Source organism: Loxodonta africana, chromosome 5 (assembly GCF_030014295.1).
Source record: "Loxodonta africana isolate mLoxAfr1 chromosome 5, mLoxAfr1.hap2, whole genome shotgun sequence".
Taxonomy (NCBI): Eukaryota; Metazoa; Chordata; class Mammalia; order Proboscidea; family Elephantidae; genus Loxodonta; species Loxodonta africana.
This window is the reverse complement of record NC_087346.1, coordinates 22,035,443-22,051,990: the sequence shown is the minus strand read 5'-3', so window position 1 is coordinate 22,051,990 and position 16,548 is coordinate 22,035,443. Positions and strand designations below refer to the sequence as shown.

Sequence of the window (16,548 nt, the reverse complement as noted above, 5' to 3'; positions counted from 1 at the left end):
TAGTTTGACGATATTATTCAGTATTTGAATCAGGGTGGAGGATATATCTAATGAGCAATGAGTGTTCATTTTACTATTCTTTTAACTTGTGTATATATTTAAAATTATTCAAAATAAAAAAGTTAGGAAGATAAAAACATAATTTGTTTTTCTCCAGCATTTTCGCTGGTCTTTTTAATTTAATTTATGCTGAATGAGGAGAGTTTGAAGAAGTAAAGCCAAAGAAGTTGACTGTAAAACTCTGTTCTTTCCAGTTTTAACTTTTTATTAAGAAAAATGTTAGACCTTTTGGTTCCAGCATACATTTTTGTTTCCCATGGGATTTAAGTGTTATAATTAAATTTGAGCTTTTCGAAATAACAAGTCTTGCACATTTTGGAAGTGGTTAGGAAAAAGTAGGTATATACTGGAATTTTCTGGCCAGTTGGGAAACACAAGTATTTTAGACATATTGAAAGGAAAAACTCCCTAAAACTTTTTAAAACAGTAATTATCCTTAGTCCCCAAGATAAAGAATTTTGATAGAAGACTTTAAACATTTTTTTCTCTGAGTTTATAAAAGAGCCCTTTAACTTCCCCAGTGCATCTTTTCTGAGCAATTGAGACTTCAGCTTGGTTTGTGTGGGCTCCTAATATCCTTTGGCATATGTATGTGCGTTTGTGCAGATTGCAGCACTTGACATATGCTTAAGTTTAGCTTGTCATCTGGGTCAATTACGTCAAAATATTTTCCAGTTGAAATTTCCTCTCTGCTTCTTTCTTGCTTTTGGCTGAAGTACTACAGTAGATTAATTGCCCTTGGATAGCTAGGCTGTTTTACTTTATGAAGAATTGTCACCGATTCTAGAAGAAGGATAGTTAGTCTTCTGACAGGGATTTTCAGCAAGTCCTTTATTAGCTATATCAGTGAGTATAGGAATGGTAATGAGCCTAGTATATCCTTGGTTTATTGGGAAATTTTCTTCTTATACTTGTCGTAGAGACTAATTGTACAAAATGGATTCTGTTTTCAAAAAAACCTATTGTTTCTTCAAAGCAGTGCACATTTCAAAGTAATTACTATTCTCCATTTAACTAAACCACCCCCTATTCTGGTATCAAAGGTACAAGATAATCTGAACTTGGTAAATTCCAAGTTCATTTTTATCCACGGTTTTTAATTTATGTAGTTTATTCTGTAAATAATAGAGTGCCCGTACTGCAGATAATGCATGGAAAACTGCAAAGATACTTCTTTTATATGCAGAATGCTTAAAATTAGTTTGTGGATCATAGATAAAGATAATGAGGTTTAGGAATGCTAGGTGACTTCTGCAGGGTTAAAGTGGTGGTGATGGGGCCAAAATTTGATCTCAGGACTTAGTGTCTCCAGAGTCTGAGCTCTGAACCATTGTATTATACTAACTTACATCTTCCTTTATTTATAAGACCAGCATTCAGTCTTCTTTTCATTAATTACACCAAGTTACTCTGCAGGACTGGGCAACATTTCGTTCTGTTATTCATAAGGTTGTTGAGAGTCAGAGCTGACTCAACGGAATGTGTCGTAAGGTTGTTGTGAGTCAGAGTTGACTCAACGGAATGTGTCATAGATTGTATTATGTCCCCCCAAAAATGTATCAGTTTGGCTGGGCCGTGATTCCCAATATTGTGTGGTTGTCCTCCATTGTGTGACTGTAATTTTATGTTAAAGAGGATTAGGGTGGGATTGTAACACCCTCACATCCCTGATCCAAGGTAAAGGGAGTTTCCCAGGGGTGTAACCTGCACCACCTTTTATCTTACAAGAGATAAAAAGAAAGGGAAGCAAGCAGAGAGTGGGGGACCTCATACCACCAAGAAAGCAGTGTCAGGAGCACAGTGCATCCTTTGAACCTGAGGTTCCTGCACTGAGATGGTCCCAGACCAAGTAAAGACTGATGCATCACAAGGAGCTTTCTCTAGAGCCGACAGAGAGAAAGCCTTCCCCTGGAGCTGGTGTCCTGAATTTGGACTTCTAGCCTACTGAACTGTCAGAAACTAAGCTTCTCTTTGTTAAAGGCATCCACTTGTGGTATTTCTGTTATAGCAGCACTAGATGACCAAGACAGCAGGAAACAACAACACTGGAGAAGGTAGTTCAGGCAGTTTCTATAAGGTAGGTTCAGAGAAGTGCAAAGATATTTGAGACCAAGTTTTAAAAAAAAAATTTGTTTCTCTAGATCAGAGAAAACTGAGAAAAATAGTATGACTGGTCTGAGAGTGGAAGTTGAGTAAGTTAATAAGAAAGGGTGGTTGTTTTTGTTGTGTGCTGTTAAGTTGATTCCAACTCATTGCGACCCTATAGGACAGCACAGAACTGCCTTATAGGCATTTTCCTAGGCTGTAATCTTTACAAGAAGAGCAGATCGCCAAGTCTTTTATCCCACAGAGCGGCAGGTGGTGTCAAACCGCCAACCATTTCGTTGGCAGTTGAGTGCTTAACCATTGCGCCACAAGGGTTCCTTAATAAGAAAGGGCAACCACTGCCAGAGAAGCAGGAACCTGGTGAATGAAAGAGAAAAAGACTGGTGGTTGAATAGTGTGGAGCTTGAAATTTAAATATTTGTATGTAAATTGTGTTCTTGAAATTGTATTACAGTGAAAAGACCACTTAGCTTAAGATTTGGAAAGCTTTAGTTTGATTCCTGACCCTGGCACCTTTTAGCTTTGTGGCCTTCAATAAGTTCTCTAAGTCTCAAAGTTTCTTTATCGATAAGAGTGGGGATAACATTTGTACCTTATAGGTCTTCTGAAAGTATTACATTAAAAAAGGTAAGAGAGAGTTCGGGGGAGTATAACTCCCCACTCATTAAGTGTGGGCTGCACATAGTGACTTCCTTCTAAAGAGTATAGTGTGGAAGGGCGAGGAGAAAGAGCGACATTGTATTGGAGAAACATGACAAACACTACCTCAGCCAGGTGAGCAAGATTAACATCACAGCTCATGTGAATAGTATATACCCTTCATACGATGTGGTAAGAACGGCCCTTCACGTCTGTGGTATTTCTCCTTAACACTTACAACCCCTGTCTAACCATGAGAAAAACATCAGAGAAACTCAAATTAAAGGAAATTCTATAAAATACCAGGCTACTACTCTTCAGAACTGTCAGGATCATCAAGACGGCAAGAGCCACAGCCAAGAGGAGCCTAAGGAAATGTGATAGTGATAAATGTAATGTGGCATCCTGGGACCCTGGGACAGGGAAAAAAGACAGTAGGTAAAAACTAAGGAAATCTGAATAAATTACAGACTTTAGTTAATAATAATAATGTATCGATATTGGTTTCATTAATTGTAACAAATGTACCATATTCAAGTATTAAAAATAGGGGAAACTGAGTGCACATTGGGGGCATATATGGAAACTCTTTGCTATCTGCTCAGTTCTTCTTTAAATCTTAAGTTATTCTAAAGAAAACTCTGTTAATAAAAAAATTTTAGGTTGATATTACAGTTCCAGAGCCCTGGTGGTACAGTGGTGAAGAGCTCACTGCTAAGCAAAAGGTCAGCAGTTTGAATCCACCAGCTGCTCCTTAGAAACCCTCTGGGGCAGTTCTGCTCTGTCCTATACAGGGTTGCTATGAGTAGCAATCAACTTGACGGCAATGGGTTAGGTTTTGGGGGTTTTTATTACAATTCCAAGTGTATAGAAGACATTCAATACATGTACTGAATTTAAAAATTGTTTAACTTCACTGAGTTCTGTTCTGCAATGAACAGGATGAGTGGAGTGCAGGGAAGGAGAAGAATCATGGAAATGATTGTGGATCCTATCAGAGTTTTGGATGAGGTACTCTGTCCTATTAGTCATCCCCCTGTCCACGGTGATAGTGAGAAGTTATTGGGGAAGTCCTGATGGGAACTTGGCTGGGAAGCCCAGGTTTGAAGCTGCCCTGAGTTTGTCTTTTCACTGAAGTTCTCATTTGAAACCTGTAAAGGTATGTGTTGGTTCTGGCCCCAGACCTAGACCTCTACATTTTAAAGAACTCTTTTTCTTAGTACTGTGGTTATTTTTTCTCTCACTTTGGGTGCAGCTTCTAATTTAGTGTCTCACCAGGAACTATGTCCAGGCTCATGCCTTTTGTAGATCCTAACTCTTTATTTTCACTCTGTAGGTTTATTGCTAGTTGTGGCTCATCTAGAGTCTTAAATCTTCTGAGTTTTTATTTAATTTTCCTTACTTTTTCTTCTTTAAAAATTCTCAGTACTTCTGTCAGTTCCTTCTCCCAGTAGTGTTATGTGCCTCATTTGTTTGAATTGGCAGTTATTAGCATTGATGTTAAAGACATATTCTTAATTATTATCACTGTTTGAGTGTCTATTAGGGAATAATTAACAGTAGCCTATTACTTTCAGGGCAGATGAACTAGCTTATGTCACCTTGTCAGTTTCACTAAGGTATTTAGAAGTTAGGTGAGATTTGTTTAAATTTGGGAACATTTGTAAAATGTGTAAGCTGGCATGTGAAAGTTGGGGAATCATGTTAAGACTGTGTATGTTAATTGTTTTTTGAGTTGGGCTTCTATCATTTTATAAAGCCTGATATGTTAAAAAAAGATGTCTTGACATGAAAATATTCTCTATAATATTTGGCTAAAGGCACAAAGAGGAAACAATAAGAACAAAACCTTTCACATTTAGTCTGAGAAGTCCAAGAGAAATTTAGAAAGAATAGTTTTAGGCTCTTAAGAAGTTTGCTTAATAATGGAGAGAAAGACAATTTTATTACAGGATTGTTTTAATTCTTTATTCATGGATTCCAGCTTGGAGAGAGTAGTTTTTTTCCTCTTCCATTGATCTCCTTTTTGAATGAAATTTAATGAGAGTTGAAATACATATTACAACTTCAGTACTATAACACTTGAAAAAATATTTATAAATGTTTTACAATTGCAATAACTAAAAAATATATATTAACCACTTTCTGTGTGTCTCACAATGTAATGGTAAACAAAGATGCGTTAGATGTAGTCCCCACTCTATCAGCTCATAATTTAGAAGGAGAAACATTTGACTAAATGAGTAATCTAATGAAATGGGTAGGGTTTAGAATCAGCAGTTCTTGATGGTTGATTAGATATGAGAAATGGGAAAGAAAGGGGAAAGTCAGTGGTGATTAACATTTTCCTTTCAATACTTGATGAATAAAAAAAATTTTTTTTTATTCATCATGGAAATAACCTAATTCTGGAAAGAGAGAGCATTTGAGAAACAGAAGCAGGTTGGAGTTGGGAGAGAAGATACCAAACTGAGATTCAGACATGTTGCGTTTAAATGCCTTTGGGTCAAAATGATGGCTATATCCAAAGGCAAGTTGTAAATATGGGCTTGTAGCCCAAGAGAAAGGTAATTTCTAGAGATGGAAACATGGAACCTGAGAACCAGTATTTTAAGGTTCTAGCAGAGTCGGAATCGACTCGATGGCACTGGGTTTTTTGGGTTTTAGCAGAGAGGTCAGTAAAGGAGCTTGAGAGTGGCAAGAGTGACTGGTTATAACAAAGGGTTTTCATACACATTGTACACGTGCATGCATACTTTACAGTTACCTTGATTGCAGCCAGCATGGATAGTGTCTACATCATAAATTCTGGAGAAATGTCTTTTTTTTTTTTTTTTTCTTCCTCTGAATGGCTGAATGAATGAAATGTGAAGGTTTGTATTATACTTTTTAAGAAAAATGGCTTAAACTCTGTCCCCTTCTCTGCCATCTCTTCTCACTTTTTAGGTTTTTTTTTTTTTTTTTTGCCTGAGGCATTTCTTAATGCCTCAGTACTTAATGCCTGTTTTCAGATTCTTTGAAGTGTTTTCCCAGAATGGCCTTCTATATGTGCTGATGCTGTACTTTTAATTTTCAAGATCCTTTACTCACATTACATATATGTAATTCTATCTCATGTGAGTTTGGGTTTTATGAGCATATTCTGTAACATTTAACCGTAGTTAACACTTAGGTTAACTTGCCTTCCCCAGATATTTTAAGAACTTATAAAAACTTGATTTGAATTGTAATAGGCAAAAGCACCAGGCAGGTGTCAGACACATTTAAAAAGCCCTAGGGAAAACTGGAAAAAACCCAGTAGTGATTAAAGCGGAAAATTGCAAAAGCATGAGGTGTAAATATTACACTTGAATTTGTGACTGATACAGTTTATAATAATGAAACACAGTAAAAGATAAGAGCCAGGGATAGTTCTCACTGGATTAATAGAGCAGCTGGACAAATACTTTCACATACATTTGTGATATTTTGTTGTTTTGTGAACTTGAACACTTGAAGTCTTAGCCTTGAAAGCAATGTAATAACAGCAATAAAAAAACACTATCCCCCAAGTAAACCAATATATGATACTTTAACTTTGTCAGTTTTTCTTGATCATCCTAAGCAATGAATTGCATGCTATCTAGGCAGGTAAAATATGGCAAGACTAACATACCCTGGTTATTTTTTTTAAACCGGAAAAGAAATACCTTATCTAGTCTAGGAATTTCATCAGGAAACTTACAGATTATTTGTAGGAGTTGTAAAGTTGCTGGGGGTTTGAACTGACAACCTTTAAGTTAGTAGGCAAGCACAAACTGACACTCAGAAACCTCTAAACTGTACAGCTAAGTATAAATGGTCCCTTGTTTACAATGAGTTTTGATCAAATTCCTATTTTCAAATTAACCTCTACTAACAGCTATTTCAAGGATCTCTGTGGCGCAGTGTTTAAAGTGCTCGGCTGCTAACTGAAAGGTTAGAATTCGCCAGCCCTGCTCCATGACATAAAGACATGGCAGTCTGCTTCCATAAAGATTTACAGCCTTGGAAACCCTATGGGGCAGTTCTACTCTGTCTCGTAGGGTTGCTATGAGTCGGAATCTACTCAACAGCAATGGATTTGAGTTTGGTTATACGTTTACAGCTGACAGTAAGAGAATTCTTAAGGTTTTGACAAAATTTAAAGGTCACAAAAAAATTGTAATTTTTCCCATTGATTATTAAGTCGTCCAAGGTAGTTTCAAATCTGTTCGATGTTTTTCTTTTAGTTTAGCTTTTTTTGGAGTTTTTGTTTTGAGAAAAAAAAAAAAAAACTGTCCTTTATCTGTAGGCTTCCTGTCTCATCTCTATGTAGTAATGAAATGACCCTTCAACTGTAGAAGCTATATGCCATATTTTCACATTCTCAACAGAATATCAAATCTATTTAACTGTATATCAGGTGTTTAATACGTATCAGTCTTTCTGTCACCAGTAGCACATATTGACATTCTATCCAAGAGAGAAGAAATCATGAAATGACTGTAATCTTGTACTGCCCAACATCAGTGCTCAAATCATCTGCTCTTTTAGAATGACAACCTAAGGAGCACAGTAACCATTTCTCCAGATTCTCTAAACTCTTTCCTTTAGTTAAGCCAGATAATTAGAAAGCAGTGTGTTTGCACTAAATTAAATTGCCTGCTTCAAGCAGTGTCTTCACTAGATTATTATTTTGTGTCATGCCCTTGACTTTCATGAAGAGTTGCTATGAGAACAACAGCAGTAATAGAGTTGGGATGAGAATAACAATAAAAGTCACAATGACAGCAGCAATTTTCTAGACCTCTCTGACCATTATCGGGCCATGAGGTGCCTAATTAGTCATTCTTATCTGAATAAAATTCTGCATAAAAATTTCTTACCACCCCCAATGAAAACCCCATTCTCCTAATTGTCTGAAGTTTATTTTATTGAGTAGGCCCTGATACTTGTTTTATTGTTCACTTTCTTACCTCCTTGTCTATAGAACTCTTTGGGTAAAAGTGTAATTTATCACATGTAAATGAAAAGCATCTGCTTTGTTTATTGGACTTAACATTACCTTTATTAATATGAACGGGTGGTCTGCTTTGTAAGGTAGTGAGGGGCTGTCACAATGACCATGCAAAGTGAAACCATATAAAATGATCTTAATCATCAATGGGAAACATTACGATTGTCCTGCGACCTTTAAAATTTTTTTCAAAACCTTAAGAACTCTCTTACTGTTGGCTGTAAATGTATAAAAAAACAAAAACCAAACCCTTTGCCATCTAGTCAATTCCGACTCATAGTGAACTGCCCATAGAGTTTCCAAGGAGCTCCTGTGGATTCAAATTGCCGACCTTTTGATTAGCCGCCATAGCTCTAAACCATTACGCCACCGGGGTATAGGGCAATGCATTTTGGCTGTAGAATAGCTTCCTTGCTCGTATGCCTGCTTCTAAACTTTCTCCCTAGTCCAGTCACATCTTGACAGCATAGTGTTCCATTTCATGAGTATACTACAACTTATTTAACCATTTTTCTATTAATGAATGTATTGATTCTTCAAGGCTTTATTTTGTTGTTGTTGCTTCAGTATTACAGTGCTTCAGTAATATCCTTGTACCATTGTACAAACTCATACACTAGTTATAAATAGTAATATTTAGTCATCAAAAGCACTGTCCCAAGGAAATCTTCTTAATTCTTTTGTTTACTTACAGGTGGATTGTATATTCATTTGTTGTCGGTAGATTTCACTCAGTGGTGTTGAAGTATCTTAAGTGTTGGATAATATTTTACAATATAATTTAGCTTTTCACTAATGCATCTGCTTTCTAATTAGCTTCAAATACTAATTTTTAAACTATGTAGTCTGTTACTCTGAAGATAAGATTTTAAATGATTATTTTTAAAAATGACAGGAAATGGACTCAAGAAAATAGAAGTGAATGAATGAGAGTGTCTTTTTTTTTTTTTGAGGAAAGCATTACCATTAACTTCGCTAATGTTATATAGGGTTTAATAATGAATCATCTTGGATTAATTTAAAAAAGTCAGAAAGAAAGATATAACTCCCTTTCTCATTACTTAAGGATTTCTGTGTTCATGATATTGGATACCTCATCTTAATTGGACATGATGAACAGCAATGTCCTTGGGGCAGCTGGATTTTGTCAACTTCAGCTTTGAGATACTCTTTGCAATCTTTTTTTTTTTTCTCTCTCTCTAACTTTTCTACCCAAATCCCCATGTGTTCCAATCTGCTCTTTGTTACCATATTATCATATTTCAGTATTTTTAAAGTACTGTTGTAGAAGTAGTATACAAAGACAGTATCAAAGATTGTGTCTGTTTCATCAGGCATGTTTATAACTTGAAAGACTTTTTTATGCCAATGTGTTTATTCAGAGTAAAATCCACGAGTTTTTCGATACCAAGCAGGCGATACAGGAAGTTTTAATTTTTCTAATTGTTTTCTAATTACTTTAAGTAATTGGATGTCTTTGATTTTAAAACTTCAACTTATTTTTTCAAATTAAAGGTTATTTCTAGTTTTGGGTTGGAATGAGTAATGTTTATTGATGTTGAAGAGATCATTCTTGTACTTTTGGTTCACACGTGCGCGTTTATGTTAGGTTTCTGTCTAGGAGTGGAATTGCTAGATATATGTTCAGCTTCTTTGTGTATAGAGAAATACTTTTTCAAAGTGATTGTAACAATTTAAACTGCTGTTAGCAGTTTGTGAGAGTTTTTGTTGTTCTACATTTTTATCAACACTTGGTATTTTCAAGCGTTTAAATTTTTCGTAGTAACTCCTTATGGTTTTTGTTGTTGATTTCTAGTTTAATTCCTTTGTGGTTAGAGAACAGACACTGTATGATTTTAATCTTTTAATGAGATTTGATTTATAACCCAGTATATGAACTGCCTTGGAGAATGTTCCATACATATTTGAAGAGAATATGGGTTCTGCTATAATTGAGAGTAGTGTCCTCCTTACTCTACTTGGGCCCTGATATCTGATACTCATGCTGGGTGGCTGCCACTGTCTTCCCTCCTTCATTGATGTCCCCCTCCCTCTGTCCCCCTCCCTCCTCCCACCCATTGTTCTGTGGCTCTAAAACTGTGCACTGCCATTTCTCCACCCCTGTGGGGTCACCCTTCTCACCCCGTACCAGGATTTCCTTCAACAGATTGCCCTCCTCACCTCCCTTTGGCTCCTATTTCTGCATCAGGCCACTTTCCTTCCTACTCTTCTTTCCATTGGTGCCTTTCTTATCTGGCTAGGACTGTAATGTCTCCTGCTGTTCCTCCTCCCCCACACAGATACCCATCTCATCCTTGTAGGCTTCAACACCCTGTAGTGGGCCTGTCTCCCCCATGGACTCTCTGCTCACCTGCTTGTATTCTCACATTCTTCTCTGGACTACCCTGGTGCCCTTCCACCCCCATCTCTGTGTAGATGCCTCCATTTCTCAGCCCCACCAAATGGCTTTTGTATTGTATATTGAGTCTCTCTGTGATGTTCCTTTCTTCCTGAAATAATTACTTTTGCTTCTACAGGCCAGTAAGCCAGGGACAGATCATTTCATCAAACCAGCTTTAAGCATTTATGTATTTCTGACTCACTCTTACCTTTTAGCATAGCATTTGAAATACCAGCTGAAAGTCTATGTGTTTACTAAGATTCTCCCTCTTTGGTGCCTCCTGAACTTTAATTTTTTGTGCTCCCCAGCACAGTGAGGTTGCTAAATGCTCTGTTCTGGCTCTCATTTTCTCAGTAACTTCTTTCAGGTTGGAAATGACTGGGAAAAAATGTGGGCTCATCTGTCTGTATGTCCCTTGTCTATGTCATCTTGGCCCTGGAAGTCCTTGCTACCTCGGGGCATCTCCAGTGCTCTTATGCCTTTATTCAATACTTTATCTAACTATTCTGGATTGGACGGTTAGTTTAAAACAAAGTAGTGCACCATTGCCAGAAGTAGAACTCCTGTATTTCTAATTTTTACATTTGCTGTTTTAAAAAAAATTAACAAATTTGTCTTCTGACTACCAGGAATGCTGAGAGTTTGAGAAACATTTATCAGATGATTGGGCTTGGATAAAGTTACTGAAGATTTTAAAAGGAAGTATTATGCAATTCCCATGGGCAGAGATGACAGCTTTCTGTGAAGTTATAAGCAAGTATAAAACTCCATAGAGTTTAAGAAATTTATTGTTTAGGGTCTTATTGTATTTGTGAAAGATAAATTGTCTTGGAAAAATAAAAAAATAGTGTTTCCTTCCATGTCAGTATTCTAGTTAGTCCCTCTGATAACTTGAATTTTGTTCTTACCTTGAATTGTTCTATCTACAAAGTCTTGAACCCTGAAATTCCTTTTCTGATGACAAACTCTTCATATGCTTCCAGAAATTCCCTTTCTGCATTGTATTTTATACTTGCGCATTTTGTTTATGGCCACTTCTAGTTCCTTAGTCTTTTTACGTTCTAGTTTATCAGCTCCTTCCTTGTATCACTGGGCTCAACTCTGGACGTATTCTACATTTGTCAACCCCAGAACAGGCCATACCCTGAAATTAACATAACTGCCTGTGTTCTCCCTTCCCACTCCACATCTGCTGAGTAATGCCTGAGAAAATAATAAAAACATGTTGATTGAACCATTCTAAATGATCTAACACAGTTGTGAGCTCATTGCTGTTCATAATTATTTCCTCACTCCCTTACCTGAAAGAGATCTATCTCTGCTTTATTTTTACTTCTCGTTATGACAGCCCACAGAGTTGCATGTGTCTTTTTTTTTTTTCTACTCTTAGTTTCATTAATTTTTTTTAGGAGTATGATTTCTCTCCCTTATTAGACCAGAAACTCATGGGGAGGGGGTGGGAAACTAAACCAGTTGCCATTGAGTTGGTTTTGACTCATGGTGACCCCATGTGTTTCAGAGTAGAAGCATACTCCATAGGGTTTTCAATGGCTGTAACTCTTTTTTTTTCATTACCAGGCCTTTCTTCCAAGGTACCTCTGGCTGGATTCAAACCTTCAAACTTTCGGTTAATAGCCGAGCACAAAACTGTTTGCGTCACCCAGGGACTCCAAATTCATTGTGGGCACTCAATAAATATTCTTTGAATGAAGGAATAAATTATTTAGTACTCCTCTGTCAGGTAGTGCAGTGGATTTTAGCAAAGGAATTAAGGTGCTAGATCTTTCTGATCTTCCCTGCCGTTGATTTTGTACATTTAATTTACTCTCAGATTGAAAATTGTCACAGTAACTCTGCACTTCTTTGACATTTTACATAGCTGAGTTAATACATGTAAAATGCTTAGAACAGTTCATGGCACATTGTTGTGTGCCATCGAGTTGATTCTGACTCAGCGACAGTATAGGACAGAGTAGAACTGCCTCATAGGGTTTCCAAGGAGTGGCTGGTGGATTCGAACTGCTGACCTTTTGATTAGCAGCCAAGCTCTTAACCACTGTGCCACCAGGGCTCCTCATGGCACATAGGAAGTATTTAATAAATATTAGCACTTATGATTGATTGTGATTATAAAATTTTTTATTTTAACTATGTTGGAAAGAGTTTTTTTTTTTTACAATTTTTATTGTGCTTGAAGTGAAAGTTTACAAACCAAGTCAGTCTCTCACACAAAAACCCATATATACCTTGCTACACACTCCCAATTACTCTCCCCCTAATGAGACAGCCTGCTCTCTCCCTCCACTCTCTCTTTTCGTGTCCATTTCGCCAGCTTCTACCCCCTCCACCCTCTCATCTCCCCTCCAGGCCGGAGATGCCAACATAGTCTCAAGAGTCCACCTGATCCAAGAAGCTCACTCCTCACCAGCATCCCTCTCCAACCCATTGTCCAGTCCAATCCATGTCTGAAGAGTTGGCTTCGGGAATGGTTCCTGTCTTGGGCCAACAGAAGGTCTGGGGCCATGACCACCGGGGTCCTTCTAGTCTCAGTCAGACCATTAAGTCTGGTCTTATGAGAATTTGGGGTCTGCATCCCACTGCTCTCCTGCTGCCTTAGGAGTTCTCTGTTGTGTTCCCTGTCAGGGCAGTCATCGGTTGTAGCCGGACACCATCTAGTTCTTCTGGTCTCAGGATGATGTAGTCTCTGGTTCATGTGGCCCTTTCTGTCTCTTGGGCTCTTAATCGCCTTGTGCCCTTGGTGTTCTTCATTCTCCTTTGATCCAGGTGGGTTGAGACCAATTGATGCATCTTAGATGGCTGCTTGCTAGTGTGTAAGACCCCAGATGCCACTCTTCAAAGTTGGATGCAGAATGTTTTCTTAACAGATTTTATTATGCCAGTTGACTTAGATGTCCCCTGAAACCATGGTCCCCAGACCCCTGCCCCTGCTACGCTGGCCTTCGAAGCATTCAGTTTATTCAGGAAACTTCTTTGCTTTTGGTTTAGTCCAGTTGTGCTGACCTCCCCTGTATTGTGTGCTGTCTTTCCCTTCACCTAAAGTAGTTCTTATCTACTATATAATTAATGAATGCCTCTCTCCCACCCCCCCCACCCTCCCCCCACTCAAAAGAAATATTTTTAATAAGCTGTGTACTTCTGGGAAACCCTGGTGGCATAGTATTTAAGTGCTATGGCTGCTAACCAAAGGGTGGGCAGTTCAAATCCGCCAGTCACTGCTTGGAAACTCTATGGGGCAGTTCATTCTGTTCTATGGGGTTGCTATGAGTCGGACTTGACTCAACGGCACTGGGTTTGGTTTTGATTTTGGTGTACTTCTGAGACTTCTACACTAAATATATTGAGCATAAATTTTTTTCTTGATGAATTAAGTCATTGTGAAAATTAAAAAATCATGCTATTATGTCATTTGAATTTTTCTCTATTTCTTATTCTCCTTCACTTTCACATCTGAATACCCACAACAAATTATGTGGGTTTTATTGTTTTAGTAGTTTCTGTGGCTATCTTCTTGTTTCCGCCCTTCTTTTTTTGCCTTAATCCTTTCCCTCGATATTTATCATCTTGATTATTATTTTAAGAACTTCTGGTCTCAGATGTCCCTCCAAATCATCCTTTAAATTGTGCCCAGGATAATCTTTCTGGAATACTCCCATTATCAGTTAACTCCCCTAAAGGCCTTTCCATTACTTATGGGATAAAATTTAAACATTTTTGACATGTCTCCCTCCCACCTCCTGCTTTAAGTAGCCTTACAGACTGTGTTTTCCCTGCACCCTATGCTCCACCTGTACTAAACTCTTCTATCAGTCCTATTCCACTTGTTAGTGTTATGTATAAACTAAAAGACAATGTACTCTGAATAAAAGCCTTAAGAGCTCTTCTACAATTAAAGTGAATATAGTAACATCTGTTTTAACCCATCAGAGACTTTTTTTATTTCTTTCTAGGTAGGACTTGATGCATTTCATATTTTTGAGTGTGTGGAATAAATCAAGTGAAGAGTAATCTGAAGTGTCTTTAGGAACCTCCCTTGAATCTCTAAGGATAGTTCATTCTGTATCCCAGCGGCACTTGTGCATGCCTCTATCCTAGTACTTAGACTTTAGACTGCATGGTAATTTTCTTTGTAATATGGTGTTTTAGCTTAACTGAATCTAAATATCACCCTTACCAATTTGCAGGATTAGATGACATTCTACTGGGGTTTGCCCCTGTGTTTCAATCAGTCACGTGTTTCCTTAACTGATGTAGATTATTCAGGAAGTACTCTTTGTTGATCTGTTTTATCTTCAATGCCTAGTACCATGTCTGATACCTAGCACTGTATCTGATACATATTAAAAATATGGATGGAAGGATGACAGGTAATAGGACAAGATGTTAAAATATTATGCCTAATCACAGCCTTTCCTTTGAATTGATGTTTTTGGAACATAGGTTAGCTTTAAATTTTGAGGCATAAATAGCACCTATTGAAAATAAACATGCTAAAGGAGCTAATTTACAGTAGTCCTCCCTTATCCATGGGGGATACATTCCAAGACCTTCCATGAATTTCTAAAACCACGGATAGTACTGAACCCTATATATATACTATTATTTGTCCTATAGGTACATACCTGTAAGAGATAAACAACAATAAATAATAATAAAATAGAACAATTATAACAGTATACTGTAATAAAAGGTATGGGAATGACAGAGTGGGACGGATTGAAATCTCATCATGCTTACTACTCATTTAACATTCTTGAACCAGTTGATCGCAGGTAACTGAAACTGCCGAAAACGAAACTGAGGATAAGGGGCAGCTACTACTGTAATTAAAAGCAGATTTTAGTTTATTTTTCTTTTCTTTTTGAATTTTTTTTCTCCTTCATCTAAAGACAAACACATTTGCATTTATAAGGGCACTAAAAAATTTTGTTTTCTTTTCATCCAGGGGCCTGAATTAATGAATAAATATGTTGGTGAATCTGAAAGAGCAATTAGAGAGGTAAGAGGACTCTGTCACGTGGAGCTCTACAGGAAAGAATCACACTTCTGTCCTTCTGTGTGGAAGAAGAGACTTTTAAATCCTGTATGAAGTCCTGGACTTCTGTTGTAGGATGTACAAAGTGATTAATTTGGTTTACTTGTACATAATAGAATTAAGTTCTACATACAGCTTCAAACTCAAACCAACTACAGAGTTTTCTGAGTTTATTGATCTTTAGCTAATGTGCCGCTCTTTTCCACTAGATCTTCCGAAAAGCGAAAGCAGTAGCTCCTTCAGTTCTTTTCTTTGATGAACTTGATGCCTTAGCAGTTGAAAGGGGCAGGTAAGCGTTATATGTAGAGTAAATAGCATTTTTATACAAATTTTGTCTATTAATACATTTGGTCTAAAAGATAACTTTTTTCAGTTCATGTAGTTTTTTTTTTTTTTATTATACCCATTAAATGTTTATGCTTTATAATTCTTTCAAGTATAGTTTTTTTTTTTTGAAAAATACCAATATCCATTTTTGACATTTGAATTAAATTTTATAGCTTATTATCTACAGAGATCCTTACTACTGCTTACCAAAATTAGGATGGTTATATATATATATATTTAATACAGTAAACAAAGCTGGAATAAGCACAATTTTTTAATACAGTAGAACCCAATTATAATAAAAGATATAATACAGATTTTAATATTCTCTGGACTAAATCATGTTTCCTAAAATATAGTTAAAATAAAATATCAAAAAACAAAATAAAACCAAACCCAGTGCCATCGAGTTGATTCTGACTCATAGCGACCCTATAGGACACAGTAGAACTGCTATATAAAAAAAATATAAGTATTATTAATTTTGTTTTTGAAAATTAGATAATAAAGAGAATTTTCTGTAATGTTATTTTAAGCATGTATATATATCAGAATTGGTTATGGTTTTTTTTGTCTACAAGTGTTTATAGGTCCTTTAAGTAATACTACAGATACTTGAATAATATTAATTCATGTACTTTGTACATAGCTTCTTTATGTATATATTAAAAAAACCCTATAGATTATAAAATGTTTGCTGATGGTATTTACAGTGTTGGTAGAAGGCAACTTGTGAGCCCCAGTATTAAATGTGATAAGAAGCATTGCTGTCATCTTCCTTCCTGGGTAGAGCTGCCTCCTCAGATGAGTGTGTAAATATAGGGTTCTATCCCTGTGGGGCAGTTCTTTTCTGTCCTATAGGGTCACTATAGGGCCACTATGTGTTGGAATCGACTCGACAGCGACAGGTTTGGTTTTTGGTTTGGTGTCATTATGAAAGGGGCC

General features: G+C 36.9%; 1 protein-coding gene across 11 annotated transcripts in view; it reads left to right on the top strand.

Annotated features, from left to right (window-relative positions):
- Positions 1-16,548, top strand: part of AFG2A (AFG2 AAA ATPase homolog A) — a 352,856-nt gene that overhangs the window by 76,415 nt on the left and 259,893 nt on the right. For all 11 annotated transcript variants that reach the window (XR_010322021.1, XM_064285363.1, XM_064285361.1 and 8 more), the window contains 2 exons: positions 15,187-15,240; positions 15,486-15,565. Coding sequence is in view for 10 of the 11 variants with exons in the window: in XM_064285363.1 (XP_064141433.1) it covers positions 15,187-15,240; positions 15,486-15,565 (134 nt within the window). In the remaining variant the exon portion in view is untranslated. The remainder of the gene's footprint in view (positions 1-15,186; positions 15,241-15,485; positions 15,566-16,548) is intronic.